Genomic DNA, 18,274 nt, shown 5'->3' with positions numbered 1-18,274 from the left:
CCCAGCACTTTGGGAGGCCAAGGCGGGCAGATCACGAGGTCAGGAGATCAAGACCATCCTGGCCAACATAGCGAAATCCCATCTCTACTAAAAATACAAAAAAATTAGCTGGGCATGGTGGTGCACGCCTGTAGTTCCAGCTACTTGGGAGGCTAAGGCAGGAGAATTGCTTGAACCCAGGAGGCAGAGATTGCAGTGAGCCAAGATCGCGCCACTGTACTGCAGTGTGAGACTCCAGCTCAAAAAAAAAAAAAAAGTACATGTAGGCCATTGTCTGTAGCAGTTAAATACACATAAAGACAGGCTGCCTGGATCTGTGCAGGTGTGTGCATGGTGTATGTGAAGAGAAAGAGACTTGGAGGTGGAAGTGTTCCACAGTGGGTGGCCTCTGGGGCTCGTTTGGCAGGCTCTGGGGTTAATGTGGTGGTAGGGAATGAACGGTGAGTGAGACTCAGGAAGTCCTGCTCGGTGGATACACTGAAAAGCAGCAGGCCAGCAGTTCCTAGTCAGGAGTTTCTGTAGTAGTACCATGATGAAGAATCAGCACCTTCTGACCATGTTTCTCTGTGCTTTTATTAAATACAGAATTACCTGGACAATTTCTGGCCTGATTTAAAAGCTGCCCGCGAGCTTTGTGATTCTATTCTTCAGTCTCGACGGGAAAGAGAGAATGAGAGTCAGGAGAGCCATGGGAAGGAGTATCCAGAACATCTTCCCCTGGAAGTGTTAGAAGCTGGAATTAAATCTGGACGCTATATCCAGGTGAGGGTGCTAATTTAGAATGTGTCAGGGCTGGGTGTGGTGGCTCATGCCTATAATCCCAACACTTTGGCTAAGGCTGGTAGATCACTTGAGCCCAAGAGCTGGAGTCTAGACTGGGCAACATAGTGAGACCCTGTCTCTACAAACAATTTTAAAATTAGCCAGGCATAGTGGTGTGTACCTATAGTCCCAGATTACTTGGGAGGCTGAGGCAGGAGGATCACTTCAGCCTGGATGGTTGAGGCAGCCATGATTGTGCCACTGTACTCCAGCCTGGGCAACAGCAAGAACCTGTCTCAAGGAAAAAAAAAAAAAAAAGAATTTGTCAGGACCAGCCGGTGTGTTTTCTTCTCTTCTTACTGCCTGCTGTCACAGGCCTCTGATTTCACAGACTGCAAACAAGATGGGCATGAGTAAGACAGGGCTGTCGATGTTTCAGGTGTCTTGGCAGTCATTCTTTCTGTAGACGCTGGTTGTCCAGCTTGAAGCTACCCTGTGATGAAGTCCTTAATTCTGTTATATGTTGAGCATCACACAAGCAGAATGCAGAGGCAGCCTGGTAAATGCCTCCTGTCACTAGGAAAAAAACATACCTCTTTCAATCAAGGTCTGGAGGTTTGGCAATATTGTAAAATCGGTGACGTTTAGCTCCTTCCTCCTTTGCCACTGTTCATCTGCCCCTTTCAAGGGCCTCTCTGTCATACTCCCAGGACCCTAGAACCCAAATGCTGTCAGGGTCTTGGGATGGAATCAGATAGAATTTTAATTCAGATTTCAAGTTTTATATACATTCATTTATGTGTGCATGTGTGTGTAGCTCTGTGCAGTTTTATCACATGCATAGGTATGTGTATCCACCACCACAATCAAGATACGGAACTGTTCTTTCATGGATTTTACATTTCTAATGAGCAACTCAATGGATTGTCAGTCACAATCTAAGAATATCACTCCAAAGCCCCTCCCTGAAAGTGTGGGGATTTTAAATGAGTATGCCTAGAGAGGCTAATGTTTCCAACTTGGTAGTAAAGTTTATAGCATTCCTGGGAGGAGATTTTAAGATAGAAGATTTTTAAAAGACTACTCATCAGTTACATTAGATAGAGCCTGGTACTTTCAGCACTTTGTATAGCTAAGAGTAGTTCAAAATGATGGTATTTTTCTCTGGAGAAAATAAATCTTAATGATTAATATTATTCCTAGCCAGGCACGGTGGCTTACACCTGTAATCCCAGCACTTTGGAAGGCCAAGGTGGATCACAAGGTCAGGAGTTCAAGACCAGCCTGGCCAACACGGTGATACCCTGTCTGTACTAAAAATACAAAAAATTAGCTGGGCATAGTGGCGCATGCTTATAATCCCAGCTTCTTGGGAGTCTGAGGCAGGAGAATTACTTGAACCCAGGAGGCAGAGGTTGCAGTGAGCTGAGATGGTGAAAGAGCAGGACTCCGTCTTGAAAATATGTATCAGAAAAAGAAAAAAAAAACACACACACAAAAGATATATATATTATTCCTAAATAATTATCTATATCTATATCTATATCTATACACATATATATATATATATAGATATATATAGGTATATATATAATTTCTAGGAGTTTCGCTCTTGTTACCCAGGCTGGAGTGCAGTGGCGCGATCTCGGCTCACCACAACCTCCGCCTCCGGGGTTCAGGCAATTCTCCTGCCTCAGCCTCCTGAGTAGCTAGGATTACAGGCACGCGCCACCATGCCCAGCTAATTTTTTGTATTTTTAGTAGAGACGGGGTTTCACCATGTTGACCAGGCTGGTCTCGATCTCCTGACCTCGTGATCCACCCGCCTCGGCCTCCCAAAGTGCTGGGATTACAGGCTTGAGCCACCGTGCCCGGCTGGAATGTTTTCACATAATTTTAAAAAACTGGACCTTTCGGAGATAAACCAAGCAGAAAAAAACATTTTTCACATTTATTTTTTGTTATGATTTTAGGGAATTCTGAATGTCAACAAACACAGAGCCCAAATAGAAGCTTTTGTTCGACTTCAAGGAGCCAGCAGCAAAGATTCAGGTTCAGTATAAACCTTACATAAATTTCCATACTACTCTTTTATTCTGACATTATACAATGAAGAAAGCAAGGCTGAAATTGTCTTGTCAGATGTGCCCTGTCCTGTATGCCTATATACATTGTGTATGTGGGATTGTGAGGGCTTTTCCCCTAGTTGGTTTTTTTTTTTTTTTTTTTTCTATAATTTCTGATTTCGTCATATTAAATTTAAACTGCAATACAGAGAAGCAAAGTAATTTGCCCAGGGTCACACACCTGGTAAGTGGTGGAGCTGAACTTGTAGCCAAGGCAGTTTGGCTGTGATTTTAAAATATTACTCTGTGCTGCCTCAGTGCAATATATTACTTTATTAGAATAATTTTTTTAAGTAATAAAAATGAAAAAAATGTGTAAATAAGTTATATCATAATCAGGTGCAGTTCTTAGTTTTGTAATGACAGGGTGAGAAAGAAACCCTGCTAGTCAAAGGAGCATGGCTGGGTGGAAGGAGAATGAGCGGCTGGGTTGAAGGAGAATGAGCAACTGGCTTTCTGTGGGCCTTTGCTAGTCAGAATTTGCCCTGTCGGTTCTGCCTTGTTTATAGTTCCTCAGCCCACTGACCACTCCCTTGGCTGTGTAGGAGCCTGAAGGTATTGGGCGGAATTCCAGCATAGGCTCACATAATTGCATGCAGGGAACTAACACCTTTTTAAAAGGTGGTGAGGTGGGGTGGAATATTTTTTAAAAGATGATTGAGGGTGGCACTTAGGAAAGCTCATTATACGGTATGACATAGTACCAGCAATTCTTCATTCCTAGCATGCAGAATGAAAGAATTTTGACTTTACCTTTGAAAGGAAGAAGCTTTATTTGCAGGAGTGCTGATTAGACTTGGAATATGTTATGCACGGAAGGCCTCACTGGTGTGACATTCCCCTGGCTTTATGGATTTTTTTCTGTGCTGCCCCAAACACAGATTTAGTCAGTGACATCCTAATCCACGGGATGAAGGCTCGAAACCGCTCGATTCATGGGGATGTGGTAGTTGTGGAGCTGCTCCCTAAAAATGAATGGAAAGGAAGGACCGCAGCCCTGTGTGAGAATGACAGTGACGACAAAGCCTCGGGCGAATCCCCAAGTGAGCCCATGCCTACAGGTGAGCCAGCTGGAGAGCCACTCCAGTGTCCATTTTTCCTGCGGAATTATATTTTTCTTCTCTTTAGCAAGCCAGAAATACTGCCTTTAATTAATTAATTAATTAATTTAAATGGACAAATAAAAACTGTATATTTATTGTGTATAATATGATGTTTTGATATAATCCCTTGGATATAATACATGGCTAGACTGAGCTAATTCACCTCTGTATTAACCTCACATACTGCGTGGTGAAAACACTTAAGATCTACTCTCTCAGCGATTTTCTTTTTTTTTTTTTTTTTTTTTTTTTTGAGACGGAGTTTCGCTCTTGTTACCCAGGCTGGAGTGCAACGGCGCGATCTCGGCTCACCGCAACCTCCGCCTCCTGGGTTCAAGCAATTCTCCTGCCCCAGCCTCCTGAGTAGCTGGGATTACAGGCACGCACCACCATGCCCAGCTAATTTTTTGTATTTTTAGTAGAGACGGGGTTTCACCATGTTGACCAGGATGGTCTCGATCTCTCGACCTTGTGATCCACCCGCCTTGGCCTCCCAAAGTGCTGGGATTACAGGCTTGAGCCACCGCGCCCGGCTCTCTCAGCGATTTTCAAGAATACAGTACATTGTTATTAACTATAGCCACAGGTTGTAGAATAATAGCTTCTAACACGAGACATAGTCTCTGCCCCTCCATCGTCAGTTTTCCCTCTCTGCAGGTTTATTTCATCTCATCAGCACCCAAACATGCTGTAATGGCTTCCATCTTAAAATCAAACCAAAAATCCTCTCTGGGTGCCATGTCCCTTTCAGCTACTGCCTCTTATCGTGAAAGTCAGAGTATGGTTAACTCCATGTTCTCTCTTCCTCCCTGCCAGCCTCTCATACCTGCCATTGTGGCATCTCCCAACACCTACTCTCCATTCAAATTGTTCTTTCCAAGGTCACCAAGGACCACATTGCCAGAGCACTGGTCAGCCCCCGTCAGCTGGAATGGTCAGCAGCATTTGTCTAGAGGGCTTCTGCCTTGCCTTGGACTTCTCTCGGTTGTCCCACCTGCTGGCTGCTCTTCTCAGACCCTCTCGTGGCTCTCCATCTCATTGTCCTCTTGGATGTGCTGAATCTCCTGTTCTCTCCACTCTCCCCCTTGGGGATCTCCTGTAGTCATTTGATTTTGTATCTCCAGCCCTTCTTCAGCTTCTTGTTTTGTTTACCCAATGGTCTATTTGACATCTTCCCCTGGATGTCTAATGGCGTCTCATACTTAATGGGTCCCATGCAGACTCCTGATTTTACCCCCACATCTGCTCTTCCCAGCATGTTCCCCAGTCTCAGTAAAGGGCAAATTCATCACCCCAAGATACCTTGGGGTTATTGTTTCACTCATCAGCAAATGCTGGCAGCTCCAACTCTAATGCGTGGCCTCAATTCAGCCACCTGCCACACTTCCCCCACAGCTCTCCTGCTTTAGTCCACTGGCACCTCGGGACTATCTCAGCAGCCTCCTGGCTGCTCTCCCTGCTCCCACCCTTCCCTGTCCTGCTGTAGTCTTTTCTCCAACCAGAGGCACAATGATCCTTGAGAAAGTGAGTTGGGGAGCCAGGCGTGGTGGCTCACACCTGTAATCCCAGCAGTTTGAGAGGCCGAGGTGGATGGATCACATGAGGTCAGGAGTTGGAGACCATCCTGGCCAATGTGGTGAAACCCTGTCTCTACTGAAAATGAAAAATTAGCCAGGCACAGTGGTGCATGCCTGTAGTCCCAGCTACTCAGGAGGCTGAGGCAGGAGAATCACTTGAACCCAGGAGGCGGAGGTTGCAGTGAGCCGAGATGGCGCCACTGCACTCCAGCCTGGGCAAGAAAGTGAGACTCTCTCTCAAACAAAAGAAAAAAAAAGGAAATCGAGAGTTGGCTCCTGCCATTTCTCTGCCCAGAACTCTTCAATGGCTGCTTCCTGCTTCACTCAGAATAAAATCCTAAGTCCTTACCGTGGCCTACAGGGTCCCACCAGCTAAGGCCACCTTCTGCCATTTTCCTCTTTATCCTTCTGCTTCGGCTGCAACTACAACTTGTTCTTTCCACCACCTGGATCAAGCTTTTCCCCAACACCCTAACATCTGTTTTCCTCACTTCGCTGAAGTCACTTTATTTAAAGTTGCTGCCACTTCTCACCCTCTGTCACTCTTGGTCACCTTACCCTACCTTGTTTCTTCTTAGCAACTGTCACGACTTCACTTTTTTTGGTCTATTTTCCACCCCCACAGACACCCAAACTGATTTTATATAAAATCCCTGAAATCAGGGACTTTGCATGTTATGATGCTGCTATTTTCCCAACCTCATACCTGGTTGGAGCTCAATATTTGTGAAAAAAAAAAAGAAAAAGGTAATACTTTTAACCATTGAAGTTTGGTCTCAGCTTCAGTCAGTGATAATTGAAAATGTTGTGTATCAGTCTTATAATCTGTTTACTTTGCTGTGGATAATGGATCAAATGAGGTTGGCTAGTGAGAGAAGGCAAGAAAGACTGAAAATGTGCAGTTGAGGGCATGGTTTAAAACAAGAGTGAGAATCATTGACTTTTCCCAATATACCAAAACTTGAGATTGATGAGATGATGGCAAAAGAGAGAAAATGGGACGAGTGGATTCTAAATGTTATCTCAGGCCCCATGGAAGAGACAGCATACTGACAATGTTATTTAAAGTTACCTATCAGCCAGGTGCGGTGGCTCAAGCCTGTAATCCCAGCACTTTGGAAGGCCAAGGCAGGTGGATCACGAGGTCAAGAGATGGAGACCATCCTGGCCAACATGGTGAAACCCCTTCTCTACTAAAAATACCAAAAAAAATTAGCTGGGCGTGGTGGCGTGCGCCTGTAGTCCCAGCTACCCGGGAGGCTGAGGCAGGAGAATTGCTTGAACCCGGGAGGCGGAGGTTGCACTTGAGCCGAGATCACGCCACTGCACTCCAGCCTGGCAACAGAGCGAGACTCTGTCTCAAAAAAAAAAAAAAGTTACCCATCTTTGGCTGGGCATGGTGGCTCACACCTGTAATCTCAGCACTTTGGAGGCCAAGGTGAGTGAACAACCTGAGGTCAGGAGTTCGAGACCAGCCTGACCAACATGGTAAAACCCTGTCATTACTAAAAAAAAATACAAAATTAGCCAGGCATGGTGTTGGATGCCTGTAATCCCAGCTGCTCGGGTGGCAGGAGAATCACTTGAACCCGGGAGGTGGAGGTTGCAGTGAGTAGAGATTGTGCCTTTGTACTCCAGCCTGGGAAACAAGAGTGAAACCAAATTTAAAAAAAACAAATTTACCCATCTTTGCTGGACATGATGGCATATGCCTATAGACCCAACTACCCAGGAGGATGGATTGAGCCCAGGAGCTCAAGACTGTAGTGCACTGTCATAATGCCTACGAATAGCTAGTGCACTATAGCCTGGGCAGCATAGTGAGATAGTGTTTCAAAAAAGAGAGAGAGGCTGGGTGCGGTGGCTCACACCTGTAATCCCAGCACTTTGGGAGGCTGAGGCGGGTGGATCACAAGGTCAGGAGTTCAAGACCAGCCTGGCCAAAATGTTGAAACCCCATCTCTACTAAAAATACAAAAATTAGCTGGGCATGGTGGCGCGTGCCTGTAATCCCAGCTACTCAGGAGGCTGAGGCAGGAGAATTGTTTGAACCTGGGAGGCGGAGGCTGCGGTGAGCCGAGATCGCGCCATTGCACTCCAGCCTGGGTGACAGAGTGAGACTCCGTCTAAAAAAAAGAGAGAAGGAAGGAAGGTGGAAAGGATGGAAAGGATGGAGGGAGGAGGGAAAGAAGAAAGGAAGAGAGGGAGGGAGGGACGGAGGGAGAAAGGAAGGAAAAAGAAACTTTTCTTTTGATACGGAGTACAGTGGCACAGTCTTGGCTCAAAATATGTTTTTAGATTATCCATCTTTAAAATAAAATACTAAGAAGGAAAATATTTTAAATATGTCTTTTTTTTTTAACCGCTAAACTAACGAGGATAAACATATCTTTTCTTGTTATTGTGTCTGTGTGTGTGTGTTTTGTTTGTTTTTGAGACAGAGTCTCACTCCATTGCCCAGGCTGGAGTGTAGTGGTGCCATCTTGGATCAATGCAACCTCCACCTCCCAGGGTCAGGCAGTTCCCATCTCAGCCTCCCAAGCAGATAGGATTACAGGCATGAGGTACCACATCCAGCCTAATTTTTGTACTTTTATTAGAGACAGGATTTCACCATGTTGGCCAGGCTGGTCTTGAACTCCTGGCCTCAAGCGATCCACCCACCTTAGCCTCCCAAAGTGCTGGAATTAGAGGCATGAGCCACCACACCCAGCTGTTATTATTGTTAATAAAAGCTTCCTTTCAAAAACGTTCTTGATTTGGGTGGATGTGTTAAAAAAAAAAAATAGGACACTGTATTTCTTGTTCTTTTCCTTACTGCTGAGGTGGTCAGAGTCCAGATAGGTGGCACCTAACCAATTAACGCCTTGTTTTGTTTTCCCAAAGGTCGAGTGGTGGGCATACTTCAGAAGAACTGGCGGGATTATGTGGTGACATTTCCATCCAAAGAAGAGGTCCAATCTCAGGGCAAAAATGCTCAGAAAATTCTGGTTACACCTTGGGATTACAGAATTCCCAAAATTCGAATTAGCACTCAACAAGCAGAAGCCCTCCAGGTAGCTGGCATTCTACCTCTACTTTGGGATCTCTACTCTTCTCTGTTCTTTGCCAACTTTTTAGCAGTACCAGAAAGCATCGTTAATTCCTTTGCATATAAGGAAATAAATTATTGATGGCATCTGGCATTCCAAGATACTGGGATGTGTTTTTGGGTGTTGTTTTTTTTTTCAAGTTGGAGTCTCACTCTCACCCAGGCTGGAATGCAGTGGCATGATCTCGGCTCCCTGCAGCCTCCACTCCTGAGTTCACATGATTCTCCTGCCGCAGCCTCCTGAGTAGCTGGGATTACAGGCACCTGCCACCCTGCCTGACTAATTTTTGTATTTTTAGTAGAGGCGGGGCTTCACCATCTTGGCCAGGCTAGTCTCAAACTCCTGACCTCGTGATCCACCCACCTCCACCTCCCAAAGTGCTGGGATTACAGGCATGAGCCACCATGCCCAGCCATGGTTTTTTGTTTTTTAATTCATTTTTTGTAAAGATGGGGTCCCGCTTTGTTGCACAGGCTGGTCTTAAACTCCTGACCTCAGGCAATCCTCCCACTTTGGCCTCCCAAAGTGCTGGAATCACAGCCATGAGCCACCGTGCCCAGCCCCAAAATTCTGTTTTTATAAAAACTCTAAATATATGAGAACTATCCATTAAGTAGTCTGTGGTTAATAAATTCAGGCCAGAGAGAAATTGTCCTAGAAAGAGCTGTGTAGGACAACCAGAGAGAACATACATTATCCAGCTGTCCAACACAGAAACTTTCAACAGATACACTTTGCCAACACTAACAAGCTTTCCTCCAGCAAGCAATATAGAAATACGATCACTCTGCCCTGTAGGGATGATGTAGTGGTACTTCACAGAATTGATTATCCATAAAGGAATATAGCACTGGAGAGAAGACATAAACAAGAAAGTTAGAAATTAACCTTTACTGTGTCAAAGAGTATGGGCATTGCCCAATTTAATTCCCCCTGATATTTTACAGTTTGTAAATGAGACACTAAAGGAGATTGTCTCCAGCCAGTTACCTGGCCGTTGTGCTTTTTACATTTCGAAGCCTTATTGCAGGCTCTCCAGGCCAATTGCACCCATTAAAACAGTTACCCTGCTTTCCATTCCCATGGTTTGCTGGAATTTTTGGGTAGTGGGGATTCAGTTTACACCAATACCTTCTTCTCCACCAGAGACCATCTTAGGAGGTCTTCAAAGAGGTTAGGCGCAGTGGCTCATGCCTGTAATTCTAGCATTTTGGGAGGCCAAGGTAGGCGGATCACTTGAGGCCAGGAGTTCAAGACCAGCCAGGCCAACATGATAAAACCCCATTTCTACCAAAAAAAAAAAAAAAAACCAAAAATTAACTGGGCATGGTGGTACACACTTGTAATTTCAGCTACTTGAGAGGCTGAGGCAGGAGGATCAATTGAACCCAAGAGGCAGAGGCTGCAGTAAGCCAAGAGGGTACCACTGCACTCTAGCCTGGATGACAGGGAGAGACTCCATCTCAAAAAAAAAGACTTCAAAGAAATTAGGAGCTTCCTGCCACACACGAAACATTGAGATTGTTGTTTTAGGCAGGTCCAAGTGCAGTGGTGTTTACAACTAATTGATCACAACCAGTTACAGATTTCTTTGTTCCTTCTCCACTCCTACTGCTTCACTTGACTAGCCTTAAAAAAAATAAAAATAAGGGCCGGGCGCGGTGGCTCAAGCCTGTAATCCCAGCACTTTGGGAGGCCAAGGTGGGTGGATCACAAGGTCAAGAGATCCAGACCATCTTGGTCAACAAGGTGAAACCTCGTCTCTACTAAAAATACAAAAAATTAGCTGGGCATGGTGGCTCATGCCTGTAATCCCAGCTACTCAGGAGGCTGAGACAGGAGAATTGCCTGAACCCAGGAGGCGGAGGTTGCGGTGAGCCGAGATTGTGCCATTGCACTCCAGCCTGGGTAACAAGAGCGAAACTCCGTCTCAAAAAAAATAAATAAATAAAAATAAAAATAAGTAAAATAAAATAAATTTAAAAAAGATTGTTGTTTTAAAACTGAATTTGAACCATCCATAACTGAGTTTTCTCCTTGTGTTGCAGGTGTTAACTAGAATGTATTACAATCGGCTCTCTCTTTTTTTTTTTTTGAGACGGAGTTTCACTCTTGTTTCCCGGGCTGGAGTGCAATGGCGCAATCTCGGCTCACTGCAACCTCCGCCTCCTGGGTTCAGGCAATTCTCCTGCCTCAGCCTCCTGAGCAGCTGGGATTACAGGCACACACCACCATGCCCAGCTAATTTTTTGTATTTTCAGTAGAGACGGGGTTTCACCATGTTGACCAGGATGATCTCGATCTCTTAACCTCGTGATCCACCCACCTCGGCCTCCCAAAGTGCTAGGATTACAGGCTTGAGCCACCGCGCCCGGCTACAATCGGCTCTCTTTAGCAGACTAAAATTTCTAGTCCTCTTCATTGATGTAGAGAAGTAATACCTCCTTTCAAAGCACTGGGCCAAGCATTTCATACCGTCTGGCAATTTAGTAATAGGAAGAATGAAAAACAAAAAAACCCTACTGTGCACCACTTTTTACCATTGGCCACTGTCTTTGAAACCCACTGCTGTTTGCCTCTTGTTTGTTTGATGCCTCTAATTGACCCACATAACTGGGTACTCAGCTGTGTTTTATTTTTTCCCCTTTGTGCAGGATTTCAGGGTGGTCGTGCGCATCGATTCCTGGGAGTCAACATCTGTGTATCCAAATGGACACTTTGTGCGTGTTTTAGGAAGAATCAGAGATCTGGAAGGGGAAATTGCAACCATCCTGGTGGAAAACAGTATTTCAGTTGTCCCTTTCTCAGAAGCTCAGGTCTGATTTTCCAGAAGCCTTTGAGCTAATGACATTTTCTTCTTGCTTTTGTTGTTGTTTGTTTCATCAAAAAAGACAAATCTTATTAGAGGAGGCATTCTGTTTTCTGGGTAATTTTTAAAAAATAGAAAAGAAAGAAAGAAAAATCTTTGTGCTATTTAACAACCCACTGGGTGAAGCCACAGATAATGGAAAAATCTCACTCCTCTTTATTCTATATTTGGACCAAACTAAAGTCAGCTTCAAGTGTAGAATTAGTTTTCTATAGCCTCACAGCTCTCAAATTTTTCTGTTTTCCAACTGGGCTTAAAAATGATATGTCAGTGTCTTATAGTCAGTGGACATCCATCCCCAGTAACTACAAGGACACCTAGTTTCAGACTCAACTGAGCTCCACTCTCTGTCGAAATCATTTAACCAGAGGCCACATAAAGCTGCAGGGAGTGGATTCCTGGGATCCATACATCTCCAACCCATGGGTCAAAAATTACGCTCATTATGAAACACTTTTTGTGACCTTTACAGAAAACAAAAAGCCCATAAACATAAAATATCAGCTATTTGCATCGCTTTATGATCTTTTAAAACCCTCATAAATCTTCTATATTATTCTTGCATGACTGTATTTGTCGTGTGCACACACTAATTTCTGTTCTGCTTCTTTTCACTTAAAGTTATTTTTATATATTGACATAGCCTACTTATTTTAATAGTTATGGTGAATTATAGAATATTGATATACCCTAGTTTGCTTAAGCATTTCTCAATTGCTGGGCATTCCGTTGTTTAACTTTTCAGTATTATAAAAAACAAATGTAGGCTGGGTGCGGTGGCTCACGCCTGTAATCTCAGTACTTTGGGAGGCCTAGGTGGGTGGATCACAAGATTGGGAGTCAAAACCAGCCTGGCCAACATGGTGAAACCCTGTCTCTACTAAAAAATGCAAAAATTAGCGTGTGTGCCTGTAGTCCCAGCTGCTCGGGAGGCTGAAGCAGGAGAATGACTTGAACCTGGGAGGCAGAGATTGTGGTGAGCCGAGATTGCGCCACTGCACTCCAGCTTGGGCGACAGAGTGAGACTCCATCTCAAAAAAAAAAAAAGTTACTTCAAACATTTTTATAAACACTGCTTTTTAATTTCTTTTTGTCATTCTCTTGGAATGTAATCCTTAAAGTGAGATTACCAAATCAAAGGGTATAAAAGCTTTAAATAGCTTTTGATATATAGTAGCAGATTGTTCTCCAGAAAAATTGGACCCATTTGCATTGCCATAAGGAGTGTCTGGGTGTCCTTATTTTCATTATACTTTTTCACAGAACAGTAAATTATTTTAGAATATTTTACATCATTAAATTTTTATATTTAACGTTAGTTTCTGGAAATTATTTGTTGACTTGTTTGGCAGCTCTTAGTGAAAACGTTACAATAAAATAAAGTGTGGGCTAGACATCATAGGACTGGAATTTTCTCTTCCCTTTTAGCCTACTTAGCTGCAAATTGATGGCTTAAACTTAAACAGATAATAATGGAGAGAAAATGCCCTAGATAGGTCCTGTATAAAATTATCTTTAAGGGGTAAACTTCTAATATTTGGGACATGTTTATTATTTTTTCAAGGCTTAAATTTAAAACTCAACTACATTTAGACAAACAGATCGTTTGAAAATGGGCTACATGTTGTATTCTCATTCCAAGCCCCTGTAACTAAACAGGCTGGTAGTCGTTGTGGGGCATCTTCTGTCCAACTGTATGGGGCATCAGGGGTGGGGAACTTCATCTTTCTTGTTGAATCCTGACTTTCCAGAACCCAGCACAGTACCCAAGACATCTGAGGCAACTAATAAACAATTATTGATCAAAGGAAGCCAACATAGGTTGATGCAGAAGGTAATTGAGAATCAGTGAATTTGTATGTGGTCACATTGAGAATATTAGAGAATGGATTTTTATAGAAATCTGTGGTACATGAATTGCTGAATATTTGGCCTCTCATACAGATGGGTGAGATGCCAGTGAACACACCAGAAAATCCCTGGAAGGTGAGTCCTGAAGAGGAACAAGAACGTAAAGACTTGAGGAAAAGCCATCTTGTGTTCAGCATTGACCCCAAAGGTTGTGAAGATGTGGATGACACACTCTCAGTCAGAACTTTACACAATGGCAACGTGGAACTTGGGGTCCACATTGCAGACGTCACACACTTTGTGGCACCAAATTCTTATATTGATATTGAAGCCAGAACAAGGTAATATTATTTGAAATCACACTATGGTTGTATGTGACTGTATATTTTGTGTCTGTACTAGTTTCAGGTGTTCAAAACGAAGATCTCATATTTGTGCAATTCTGAAGGTCCCTTCCAGAAAAAAAAAAGTTGAGGTCCACTCCCCATTTTCCTTTGGAGAAAGGGTACCTTGGTAGATTCACCTTTCCTTTTTAACATAACCTTTTCACACGTTTCCTACTAAATCGAAATGGGTTAAATTTTTGTGTGGTAATATACTATTTTATATAAACACTGGATCATTACTCTCCAATTTTTCTTCTACAATGAAGATTCATATCACTTGCCCTTTCTTTCTCATATCAGTGGAAGAATATTCAGCCCAAAGCAGTCTCACTTAGAAAAGTGGGACCATGGGAATCGTTTTATTACCCAGTCTGCTGCACTTTATGAAACAGCAGCAGCCTTGGGGAATCTGTAGTGAGATTTTGGCCATTTACCTCCCTGCGGTCCACACAGTCAGCAGTTCTGCTTCTCCCCACTGAAGGTCACGTTGCCACATGTGTGTCATTCACAGGGCCACCACTTATTACTTAGCAGATCGTCGTTACGACATGCTGCCTTCCATCCTCAGTGCTGATTTGTGTTCCCTCCTGGGAGGTGTTGATAGGTGAGTTTATGGCTTTTGTCTTCAAAGCTTGTCCTGGCTCTTCTGTGGCTCCCTGCCCTCTTTTTTCTTCTCTGCTACGCCCCATCCTGGCCCTGTGTCTCCTGTCTGACCTCTCAACACCACCCCCAGCCCCATCCCCACACCACTTACTTTTAGGCAGCTTTATTTCTCCAACCTTCCCTGACCTTCCTCTCCTCTTTTCTGTCTGCCAGTGGGACTGCTTCTCCCTCTGTTGCTGGCTTTTTAAAGTTAGTTAAAATCTGAGAACACGGCCGGGCGCGGTGGCTCAAGCCTGTAATCCCAGCACTTTGGGAGGCCGAGGCGGGTGGATCACGAGGTCGAGAGATCGAGACCATCCTGGTCAACATGGTGAAACCCCGTCTCTACTAAAAATACTAAAAATTAGCTGGGCATGGTGGCACGTGCCTGTAATCCCAGCTACTCAGGAGGCTGAGGCAGGAGAATTGCCTGAACCCAGGAGGCGGAGGTTGCGGTGAGCCGAGATCGCGCCATTGCACTCCAGCCTGGGTAACAAGAGCAAAACTCTGTCTCAAAAAAAAAAAAAAAAAAAAAAAAAAAAATCTGAGAACACGTGTGTAGCTTTGTGCTTATGCATTCCCTGGTTGAAGTTGTTTGGCATAAGGATCATTTACTTGGGGAGTTTTTTGTTTATTCATTCGTTGAGGTTAAAGTTTATGTTTCTCTTTGAACAGGTAATAGAATCATATAGGCCAAACTCATAGGTCCCAAGAGGTATTTAATGAAAGGTTCCTCCCTATCACTTTCCTTCATTAACCAGTTCTGTATTAGTTTTTCTAGATATAATACACACATAAATATGCATATGTGATCTTTTTTTTACACAAATGGTGGCATCATATAAATATACCATTTAGCACCTTCCTTTAAAAAAAAAAAAAAAAAAAAACTTAGGCCAGGTGCGGTGGCTCACATCTGTAATCCCAGCACTTTGGGAGGCTGAGGTGGGTGGATCACTTGAGGTCAGAAGTTTGAGACCAGCCCGGCCAGCATGGTGAAACCCCATCTCCACTAAAAATACAAAATTAGCCGGGCATGGTGGCACATGCCTGTAGTCCCAGCTACCTGGAAGGCAGAGGTTGCAGTGAACCAAGATCTCGCCACTGCACTCCAGCCTTGATGACAGAGCAAGACTCTATCTCAAAAAAAAAAAAAAAAAAAAAAAAAAAAGATAAGCTTAATGGTATCTTGGTGATCATTCCATATTAATAACAGTTGCACTATCTGTGGAAATTTGGATAGTTTTCAATCTTTTGGTATTATAAACAAAGTTATACATAGTTAACTTTGAATATAAGTCATTTCACATTTTCATTTTCATTTTTGTTTTTATTTTTTGAGACAAGTTTCACATGTTGCCTAGGCTGGTCTTGAACTCCTGGGCTCCAGTGATCCTCCTGCCTTGGCCTCCCAAAGTGCTGGGATTACAGATGTAAGCCACCATGCCCAGCCCATTTCACATTTTTTAAAGTACAGTATATGTGAAAGAGAACTTCCGATGTGTGATTATGGGATTTCTGTGTCAAGAGTTTGTGCATTTGTGTTTGTATCATTATGATCAAATTGCCCTCCTTAAAGGTTACATCAATTATATTCCTGCTGCTAATGTATGAGACTGCTTATTTTCCCACAGCTTTGCCAACACAATATGTTGTATTTTTTTATCGTTGCCAATTTGATACATTAAAAATTATATCTTAGAGTGGTTTTAATTTGCGTTATTAACATAAAAGGAATAAACTAACCTCTTTTTTTTTTTTTTTTCCTTTTTTTTTTGAAACAGAGTCTCACTCTGTAGCACAGGCTAGAGTGCAGTGATGTGATCTCTGCTCACTGCAACCTCTGCCTCCTGGGTCCTGGTTTAACCAGGAGTTTGAACTCAGCCTCAGCCTCCAGAGTAGCTGAGATTACAGGCATGCACCACCATGCCCCCAGCTAATTTTTGTATTTTAGTAGAGACGGGGTTTCAGCATGTTGGCCAGGCTGGTCTTGAACTCCTGACCTTATGATCCACCTGCCTCGGCCTCCCAAAGTGCTGGGATTACAAGCCTGAGCCACCGTGCCTGGCTTAAAGCCAACCATTTTTTAATATGTTTAACAGTCACTTATGTATCCCTTTCTGTGAACTACTTCATATTCTTTGCCCATTTTTCTTTTGGGTTTAAGGTCAATTATTAATTAATTTGTAAAAGCTCTTTACATATTAGGAAAATTGGCCCTGTTTTTTATGAGTTGCAAATATTTACATTTTTAAATAAAATGATTTGGTGGCAAAGAGGTTTTTTACTAAATAAATTTTTTGCTAATTTAGCTATCATCAAGATTGATATCACAGTTCAGTGTCTGTCATCCTGTAGGATCTGCAAGACTTGCTCTAATTTACAGAGGAGCTAAATAGACTTGACTCTATCAGTGTCTTGCTTTTCTAATCAAAATGGAGGACATAAAGCAGGGTTTGTAATGTCACATATAAACTCATTTGAAATTTGTTCAGAGCTCAACAGAACCATCTAACTTTGTTGTTTTAATTTAAAATATTTTTTGATTTAGTGGTAGGGTGGTTGGATTGACATATCAAACCAGAAACTTGTAGCATTGTAATTTCTTTTAAGTTACACTTAGGTTAAATTCTACTTGCTTCAAAAATAGAAGAATTAAGTGAGGCATGGTGGCTTACACCTATAATCCCAGCACTTTGGGCAGGAGAATTAATTGCTAAAGCCCAGGAGATTGGGGCTGCAGTAAGCAGTGATCATGCCATTGTACTCCAGCCTGGGTGACAGAGCAAGACCCTGTCTCAAAAAAAAAAAACAACAAAAAACAACCAGGGCTGGTGCGGTGGCTCACATCTGTAATACCAGCACTTTGGGAGGCCGAGGCAGGTAGATCACAAGGTCAGGAAATTGAGACCATCGTGGCTAACACCATGAAACCCCATCTTTACTAAAAATACAAAAATTAGCCGGGCATGGTGGCACATGCCTATAGTCACAGCTACTCAGGAGGCTGAGGCAGGAGAATCACTTGAACCCAGGAGGCAGAGGTTGCAGTGAGCCAAGATCGCACCACTGCACTCCAGCCTGGGTGACAGAGCAAGACTCTGTCTCAAAAAAAAAAAAAAAAGATGAATTGAATAGTGATGTTGTCAATGTTATTGGTTTTACAGGTATGCTGTAAGTATCATGTGGGAATTGGATAAAACCTCTTATGAAATTAAGAAAGTGTGGTATGGCAGAACCATTATTCGATCAGCATACAAACTGTTCTATGAAGCAGCCCAGGAACTACTGGATGGAAACTTCAGCATTGTTGATGATATTCCAGAATTCAGAGACTTGGATGAGCAGAGCAGACAAGCCAAGCTGGAGGAATTAGTGTGGGCAATTGGAAAGCTGACTGACATAGCTCGCCATGTCAGAGCTAAACGAGATGGATGTGGTGCCCTGGAACTGGAAGGGGTGGAGGTTCGCGTACAGCTAGATGAGAAAAAGAATATTCACGACCTCATCCCCAAGCAGCCCCTGGAAGTCCATGAGACCGTGGCCGAATGCATGATCCTGGCCAACCACTGGGTGGCCAAGAAGATCTGGGAGAGCTTCCCTCATCAAGCCTTGCTGCGCCAGCACCCTCCTCCACACCAGGAGTTCTTTTCGGAACTCCGGGAATGTGCAAAAGCCAAAGGCTTCTTCATAGACACACGGTATTCCTCTTTTGAGGGGACAGAGGAATGGAGGGGCATGTTGTATATTTCTTTATCTTACAGTCATTCTTAAAATATGACAGCCAGATCGTTGACCAAAAAGAGAAAACTTCTTGGCTCTCTTCATTGATATGTATAGAGACTTTAAACAACTTTTTTTAGGCA

The 18,274-nt window shown here is 43.4% G+C and overlaps 1 protein-coding gene across 8 annotated transcripts in view; it reads left to right on the top strand.

Annotated features, from left to right (window-relative positions):
* The window catches only part of DIS3L (DIS3 like exosome 3'-5' exoribonuclease), a 46,025-nt gene that overhangs the window by 19,644 nt on the left and 8,107 nt on the right, over positions 1–18,274 (top strand). For 6 of the 8 annotated variants that reach the window (XM_039469346.2, XM_039469345.2, XM_039469351.2 and 3 more), the window contains 8 exons: positions 586–762; positions 2,736–2,814; positions 3,770–3,949; positions 8,455–8,624; positions 11,315–11,476; positions 13,474–13,721; positions 14,278–14,370; positions 17,576–18,109. In XM_039469346.2, coding sequence (XP_039325280.1) covers positions 586–762; positions 2,736–2,814; positions 3,770–3,949; positions 8,455–8,624; positions 11,315–11,476; positions 13,474–13,721; positions 14,278–14,370; positions 17,576–18,109 — 1,643 coding nt within the window. Of the gene's footprint in view, positions 1–585; positions 763–2,735; positions 2,815–3,769; positions 3,950–8,454; positions 8,625–11,314; positions 11,477–13,473; positions 13,722–14,277; positions 14,371–17,575; positions 18,110–18,274 lie in introns of those variants that run through there. The other 2 variants (XM_074392765.1, XM_039469352.2) reach the window with 2 other exon arrangements.

The sequence above is a fragment of the Saimiri boliviensis genome, chromosome 2 (assembly GCF_048565385.1).
Source record: "Saimiri boliviensis isolate mSaiBol1 chromosome 2, mSaiBol1.pri, whole genome shotgun sequence".
NCBI classification, from domain to species: domain Eukaryota; kingdom Metazoa; phylum Chordata; class Mammalia; order Primates; family Cebidae; genus Saimiri; species Saimiri boliviensis.
The sequence above is the reverse complement of the archived record's forward strand: the minus strand, read 5'-3'. Positions and strand labels throughout refer to the sequence as shown.